Source organism: Hyperolius riggenbachi, chromosome 6 (assembly GCF_040937935.1).
Source record: "Hyperolius riggenbachi isolate aHypRig1 chromosome 6, aHypRig1.pri, whole genome shotgun sequence".
Classification (NCBI taxonomy): domain Eukaryota; kingdom Metazoa; phylum Chordata; class Amphibia; order Anura; family Hyperoliidae; genus Hyperolius; species Hyperolius riggenbachi.
Genome location: NC_090651.1, coordinates 151,765,248 through 151,773,659, shown reverse-complemented (window position 1 = coordinate 151,773,659; position 8,412 = coordinate 151,765,248). Strand labels below are relative to the sequence as shown.

Genomic DNA, 8,412 nt, shown 5'->3' with positions numbered 1-8,412 from the left:
AGCCTGTTCCTTAGTGGAAAAGTCATGCACCCTGCAGATGACGTCCTGCAGGGGGTCTGCACCCCAGGCATCGGACATAGTGCGCAGTGGGCCCTATCTAACTTGATTGAGGTGTCCACTGACCTATTAAGCAGTCTACTGAAGATAGCCCATAGAATCACTGGGAGGTCATCGGGCCTAGTAGCTTCTGGGAGGCCACGAACCCGTACATTATTCCTGCGGCTCTGATTCTGCAAATCTTCCAGCTGAGAGTGCATATGGCTGTGTAGGAGCTCCTGCTTGTCTCTATTCACCCTGAGCGATACTTTCTCCGCTCGTAGGGCCTTCACATCCGCCTCCAGGCAGCCCACCAGCTGCACAGTGGTAGTTATATCCGCCCTTGTGGCCGCAAGCTCTTCTTTCGTGGAGCTGATGATTCGCTCCGTCTGCTGCTGCATGTCGGCTTTTGTCGGCATGCCCTTCAGATATGCCCACAGCTCGTCAAGTGCACGGTTCTCCCTTGGGAATCCGGGAGAGCTAGCAGGAGAATAGCCCGAGGCCGGCGTGTCGGCCATCTTGGATGTCATACTTCGGGTGGCTCTGGAAGTAAAGTAATGGTCTAGCGAATCTCTATTACTCTTTAGGGTCCTACCGCGGGATGTCTTACGATGCCTTACTTGCAATTCCACATTGGGGGAAGAGAGGAAAAGTCTGCGAAGGTGAAACCCATTAATTAGCGTCCTGTGGCCGGGAGCCCAACCTCCGCACGTCCTCACAGGGCCATGTCTCGCTCCGCCCTCCCTCCTTGAAACTAAAACACTTCTATCTTATGTGTTTAGGGAACGTTGTCTAATTACTATTAGGATCACTTTGCATAACTGTTTTGGGAGGAAACTGTGGCCCGTTACATCATTTTTACACCTTTACATTAGTTAGCTCTGCCCACCTGATGTCATGGACACACACCCATTTTTCGCCCTGCGCGCCTATCTGAAGTCACATTCCCCTCCCCCAGTCCTGGGCCCAGAAAAATCTGGTCACTGTAAATTAAATAACTCTGACCTTGTATGCAACGTTAATGCAAATAGCAGGGCCGGATTTACCATAAGGCACTGTAGGCACTTGCCTACAGCTGCCTGATGATGGAAAGGCAGCTCACTCCCCTCCGCTAGTGCCCCCCTCTCTCCTTCCCTATGCAGAGTCCAGAGCAGAGTGTAAATAGGAGGTTTTACTGACCAGATCTCCCTTCAGTCAGCCTTTAGCTACCTAATACTTGGGGCACCTCTAGCTACTGAATACTTGGGGCACCTCTAGCTACTGAATACTGAGGATAGCTCTGGCTGACTATTACTAAAGGGCACCTGTAGCTACCGATAAAAGTGACAGCTGGGCCAGCCAGCACACTTGCAGTGCAGTTTGTTAGGGGTTTGTAGATTCATTGTGGGCGACGTCTCTAGGTCGCCAGGACATCTGTTCCTATAAACTCCTGTAAGGTAAATCTGGGCCTGGCCAATAGCTGGTGGGCGACGTCTAGGGCACCGCACCAGGACATCTGTGCCTATATGCTCCTGTGAGGTAAATCCGGGCCTGGCAAATAGCATGTATTTTGGAAAAGAACCACTAAGAAGCTGCAGGGAACTGTAGTCAGAAATATTAACATCTCTTTGTCCATCTGCACTCTTCAATCAAATCTGTCAAAACATATTTTCCCAACTGTTTTGCACTAATAGATATCATTACTTTAAATGGTTATATCCTAAGCCTGGGCCACAACAGAAACTATTACGAAAGTTACATATAAGAATGCCATTATAATAATGACATTGACATGATAGCTTCCCGGAAATGTCTTCTTAGATATAAAAAAAACTGTAAGCTCGCAGCGGCCATTTTGCCGAAGACCAATTGCGGCGACGGGCAGCCAGAGGTGTCTTCCTAGTTCCTGCAGCTAATCAGCTACAGAGGTGTGACGCGAATGGAAGTCACGTCAGTTCTCCATCTCCAGGCCTAAGGAGCGGTTGTGAAAAGGAAAGTTGGTGCTGGAAGACTGCTGGTGCGGGCAGCTAATATGACGGCCAGCACCGACACGGGTCTGAAGCAGACGGTGTGGCAGAGTGAGTATGGAGCTCGTGCAGATGTCTGCCCTACAGAGAGACCTGGGGCAAAACTCAATTTCTAACAGACATTTGCAGTGCATTCTGGTGCTCAGGGTTTATGGGCTTTCCTGTGTCCTACGGTCCATAAGTTCTTGACAGCAAATATTTCCCGATTTACCTACCTTGCCTAATGCAAAGCATGCTCACTTAGCATTTTCCTCTGTTTATTAAGTCACGAAACCTGTTTAACAAAAGTTACTGCTTCCGTTATAATGTTATTCTTAATTTTTTTTAAAAAGTAGATGTTGCTAAGCTCAGTGCAGAGCAGATCCCCTACCACTAAATTATAGCATAGATTTCATGAAAGTAGAACGTTTAGAAAGATTTGTATCAGTCTAACTAGTTCGTCCATGAATTGGCAGTCAGCTTATGTACGAGATTCATTGCATCTTAATAAAGGGAACCTGAAGTGAAAGGAATGTGGAGGCTGACATGTATCTAATGTATATTGCCTTTTACCTGCCTGGCCGCCCGCCCTTCTGATCATCTGCATCTAATACTTCATAGATCCTGAACAAGCATGTAGTTTCGATCTTTATGGCAGTATTAACTGCATGCTTGTTTCAGGTGTGTGATTCAGACAGGCTAATGCCAGAATGATGAGCAGGATGTCAGGCAACTGCTATTGTTTATAGCAGCTTCCGTATACCTCGGGAGGTGACATGAGATAAACATGCATATGTACAAAGCCTCTGTCTTGTAGGTGCCTTGCCTGATTATATATATATATATATATATATATATATACATCTATATCTATCTATATCTATCTATCTATCTATCTATCTATCTATCTATCTATCTATATATATATATATATATATATATATATATCTCTCAATGATCTGAAAATTGAATACAACTTCTGAGAGCAGGGGGAGATAGAAAAAGGTCAATAGTTCATGTATTTTTCTTTAGGGATGCTTAATAGACTGCCACTGAGTAAAGACAACAAAACATTCAATTTATTTTGTAAATGCTTAAAGTGAACCCGAGTTAAAAATAAACTGATGAGCTAAACAATTGAATCTGTCCTCTTACTCCTAAAAATGACTATTTTGACATCTCATGTATTATTTTCTGTATACAGATTTACAAAGTAAATCTAATGTTTTATTGTTTCTGTTCAAAGTGTCCCTAAGGAAATATGCATGGACAGTTAACATTTTTATCTATCTCATGTGGTCAGAAACCCAGTTATCTGCTTAGGAAAGTGTTTTATAGCTGTAATTTGTTATCAATGAGGGATGCTATAGCCCAACTGGAGATAGCTGGATATTAACTCTTTCAGGCAGCAGGAAAAAGGTGTGTGTGTTCTTGCAACTGTATATACACATGTCGTCATGTCACATGTCATCTCAGGTACACTTCAAATCTAAAATAAAACCATATGATATTTTAAAAAAAGTTTTTAAGAAGTAGGATAGATACAATTTTTTTTATCTCATCAGTTTATTTTCACCTCGGGTTCACTTTAAGTTCCTTTTTTAAAGGGATACTGTAGGGGTCGGGGGAAAATGAGCTGAACTTACCCGGGGCTTCTAATGGTTTACCGCAGACATCCTGTGCCCGCGCAGCCACTCACCGATGCTCCGACCCCGCCTCCAGTTCACTTCTGGAATTTCTGACTTTAAAGTCAGAAAACCACTGCGCCTGCACGCCCGTGTCCTCGCTCCCGCTGATGTCACCAGGAGTGTACTGCGCAGACACAGACCATACTGGGCCTGCGCTGTGCGCTCTTGATGACATCAGCGGGATCGAGGACACGGCAACGCAGGCGCAGTGGTTTTCAGACTTTAAAGTCTGAAATTTCAGAAGTGAACCGGAGGCGGGGCCGGAGCATCGGTGAGTGGCTGTGCCAACACAGGATATCTGCGGGGGACCGTTAGAAGCCCCGGGTAAGTTCAACTCATTTTCCCCTGACCCCCCTACAGTATCCCTTTAAAGAACAACTGAAGTGAGAGTGATATGGAGGCTGCCATATTTATCTCCTTTTTAACAATACCAGTTGACTGGCAGCCAGTATAATGATTGACAAAATCTCCCGCCCATCACTAGTGCATAAAACTTAATAGGAATTAGGCAGGTGATGAGTTTGCTCTGTTAAAGTAATGTGATAAGGTCAGAAACCTAATGACCACAGAGTCCCTTGTACGGTTCCTGGGCAATGCTCCAACAAACGTCAACTGGGCCCCTGCTCATTGGAATTGGGTGCTTGCTCTCACATTCCCCTATGGATCTGCATCCTCGCCCAAGCGAGTCTACCGTTTGTAGTGTGTGGCATCCTCCTGTCCACCGTGATTGAGCCACGGAGTAAGAGGGGGACAAAGAGATGCCACGCACAGCAAACGATGGCAGCTACTGGCTAAATGCACCACTGTATACTATAGTCCCTTTCCCTGTTAAATCACAAGCTTGGTTGGCAGGCAAAACACTAGAGCTGGCTACACCATTAAATTTAGACTAAGGCCTAGTGCACAATGCTCACTTGTGTTGAACTGCAGAATAATTCTGCATGTCAACTCACTGCCCATGCAATTCTATGGGACTTCACAGTGCTGCGTTTCAACTGATCGCTGCATTCAGGCTTTGTATTTTAACCACCTTAGCGGTATGGACGAGCTCAGCTCGTCCATTACCGCCAGAGGGTGCCGCTCAGGCCCTGCTGGGCCGATTTTGATGAAATAAAGAGCAGCACACGCAGCCGGCACTTTGCCAGCCGCGTGTGCTGCCCGATCGCCGCGAGCAGTGGCGAAAGAGGGTCCCCCCAGCCGCCTGAGCCCTGCGCAGCCGGAACAAATAGTTCCGGCCAGCGCTAAGGGCTGGATCGGAGGCGGCTGACGTCAGGACGTCGGCTGATGTCCATGACGTCACTCCGCTCGTCGCCATGGCGACGAAGTAAGCAAAACACGGAAGGCCGCTCATTGCGGCCTTCCGTGTTACTTTTGGCCGCCGGAGGCGATCAGAAGAACGCCTCCGGAGCGCCCTCTAGTGGGCTTTCATGCAGCCAACTTTCAGTTGGCTGCATGAAATAGTTTTTTTTTTATTTAAGAAAAAAACCCTCCTGCAGCCGCCCTGGCGATCTTAATAGAACGCCAGGGTGGTTAAAGTCTTTGTCCAGTCACTATTGCAGTTCACAATCATTATAAGATAGTCTGTGATTTCCCCCAAGTAAATGCATGTATGAAGCAATAAGCAGGCTCATGGGAGCTGACCCAGGCCACTGTACAAGAGTTCAATGTGTCAGGGAGGATATACATGCAAATAAGTTCCAGGAAGGATAAGACTTATAATCACACTTTGGCTCCCTGCACACTGCAAATCCATTTTCTGATTCCGATTCCGATTTTCAATTCCGATTTTCCCTGAATACATTCAACAGAAAAACGGATCAAAAAACGCAGCATGCAGTAAAGATTAAAAATCTGATTCGGAATCGGAGGTAAAAACCGATTAAAAATCGGAATGGGAAATGCATGCAGTGTGCAAGAGGCCTTACTGTTGAATGTATTCAAGGAAAATCGGAATTGAAAATCAGAATCGGAAACGGAATCAGAAAACGGATTTGCAGTGTGCAGGGAGCCTGAGTGTTACTGGGAGCTGACCTAGAATGCTGTTAAATGAACACCTCGAGCTATGAGTGGATGCTTGGGTGCTGACCCAGTGTGCATCAATGCATTCATGTTCAGTTCAAAAGTGTGCACATCATAAGATGTGTCCTGTGCGATGGTTCTACGCTGTGTAGGCTCCATGGTGTAATGAAGACCATCCAGGACTTGGAGAATGTAGATGTGTCTTGGTGACACGTTTGTGGTGCAATCAGACTGTCCCAAAGGTAAAAAAGGTAAAAGGAGGCCAAGTCATTGTTCAGCGATTGCTTTCTTGTAGCTTGATTGTGCAGTGTCCTCTCATATTGTGCCATAGTTTATATTCATATATGCAGGTTTGTCATTTGCAGCCCCTATTTATTGTACAAGTACAGTTGTGTTCAAAATTATTCAACCCCCACTAAAATTGAGTGTTTTGGCCAGTTTGACATTGATTTTGATCATTTCAGTCATCTTGTTTACAATTAAATCAAAGACGTACTTGTAAGTCAGACAAATATAACGTAACATTTATAATGAAATAACCACAAATGTCTTTTCCGTGCTCACATTATTAGTTTTATTCAACACCCAAGTGACATTCATTCTTAGTACAACATCCTTTTCCAGTTATAACAGCTTTTAAACGTGAAGCATAGCTTGACACAAGAGTCTTGCAGCGATCTATGGGTATCTTAGCCCATTCTTCATGGGCAAAAGCCTCCAGTTCAGTCACATTCCAAAGGTGGCCACACACGATACAATAAAATGATCCGATTTTACAGTAATTCGATAAAATCGATTGTATCTTTCGAAAAAATCGAAAGCTTTTTTTTTTTTTTTTTTTCATTAGACTGAAAAATCTGATCGGATTTCCCGTTTTTTTTTCTATTTAAATCTATCCGGAATGCCAGATATTTCTCTTCAATTTCTACTAAAGATTGTATGGTGTGTGTTGTTAATTTATTAATATACACACCCTAGCAATTTTTCTCTGAGTTTCCAATCATTTTTATCATAATTGAGGAAAAAATTGAACATAGGTGTGTGGTACATTGGTCATATTTTTGAAATGTTACAATCAGTCAGAAAAATGTATTGCAATTTTTAAATTGAACAGATATTTAAAAAATTGAATGGTGTGTGGCCACCTTTAGGCTTGTGCCTTGCAACTGCTTTCTTTAAGTCCCACCAGAGGTTCTCAATCGGATTTAAGACTGCGATGGCCACTCCAAAATGTTCCAGCCTTTAATCTGCAACCATGCTCTAGTGAACTTGGAGGTATGCTTGGGATCATTGTACTGTTGAAAGGTCCAACATCTCCCAAGCCTCAGGTTTGTGATGGACTGCATCACATTTTCATCCAATATCACCTGGAACTGAAGAGAATTCATGGTACCTTGCACACGCTGAAGCTTCCCTGTACCTGCAGAAGCAAAACAGCCCCAAAGCATGATTGACCCCCCGCCATGCTTCACAGTAGGCAAGGTGTTCTTTTCTTCATAGGCCTTGTTCTTCCTCCTCCAAACATAGCGTTGATCCATGGGCCCAAACAGTTCTAATTTTGTTTCATCAGTCCACAGAACACTACCACAAAAGTTTTGGGATAGACATTCAGTGGGGATTGAATAATTTTGAACACAACATTGGCCTCAATTCACGGAGCATTATCAAACGTTTATCAAACACTTTATCAAACGTTTGATAATTTACCTCATGGGTAAAATTCATTTTGAATTCACTAAGGTGTTATATATTTGTTGAACGTTTTATCGGTAAAACATTCGATAAATATATAACACTTTAGTGAATTTAAAATGAGATTTTACCCATGAGGTAAATTATCAAACGTTTGATAAAGTGTGTGATAAACGTTTGATAATGCTCCGTGAATTGAGGCCTGTATATCTAATATGTTGAGGCTCTTTGTTAAAGGACCTCTATCGCAAACAACTAACATTTAAAATACATACTTATTTAAAGAATCTTTTTAAAAAAAAAATACATACATATAAAATGTACATATATCCCAGAATGAACTATAAATAACTTTTTCCTATGGTGCTGTCACAGTAGGTAGTGAAAAGCTGACAGATCTGACATATGATTTTGGACTAGTCCATCTCCTCACAGGAGATTCTCAGTATTAACTTTTTTCTTTACCAAGGTTTTCCCAGGAAAGAATTTATACAAGATGTCAGCCAAATTCCCAAATCATTTGCACACCAAAGAAGTGCTTTTTTTTTTAACCATTTCAGCCCGTGAGTATTTTTCACCTAATGGACGAGAGGAATATTCACATTTTAGCGCTCCTCCCATTCATTCTCCAATAACTTTATCACTACTTATCACAACGAAATGATCTATACCTTGTTTTTTCTGTCACCAATTAGGCTTTCTTTGGGTGGTACATTATACTTAGAATGATTTAATTTTAGATGCATTATAATGGGAATAATAAGGAAAAAAAATGGGAAAAAAATCATTATTTCTCAGAGTCATAATTAAAATCCACACTTTTTTTTTTGGCCATTTGTCCTGGGTTATTGCAACGTTAAAATTATATCCCTAGTATAATGTATGGTGGCAATATTTTATTTGGAAATAAAGGTGCGTTTTTTTTCAGTTTTACGTCCATCACTAATTTTTAGCCCATTGTTTAATAATAATATGCCATCTTGACATAGATA

The 8,412-nt window shown here is 42.8% G+C and overlaps 1 protein-coding gene across 1 annotated transcript in view; it reads left to right on the top strand.

Annotated features, from left to right (window-relative positions):
• The first annotated feature begins 1,892 nt into the window (after positions 1-1,892).
• The window catches only part of STXBP3 (syntaxin binding protein 3), a 48,126-nt gene continuing 41,606 nt past the window's right edge, over positions 1,893-8,412 (top strand). The window contains exon 1 of the mRNA XM_068242103.1: positions 1,893-2,093. Coding sequence (XP_068098204.1) covers positions 2,048-2,093 — 46 coding nt within the window. The 5' untranslated portion in view covers positions 1,893-2,047. The remainder of the gene's footprint in view (positions 2,094-8,412) is intronic.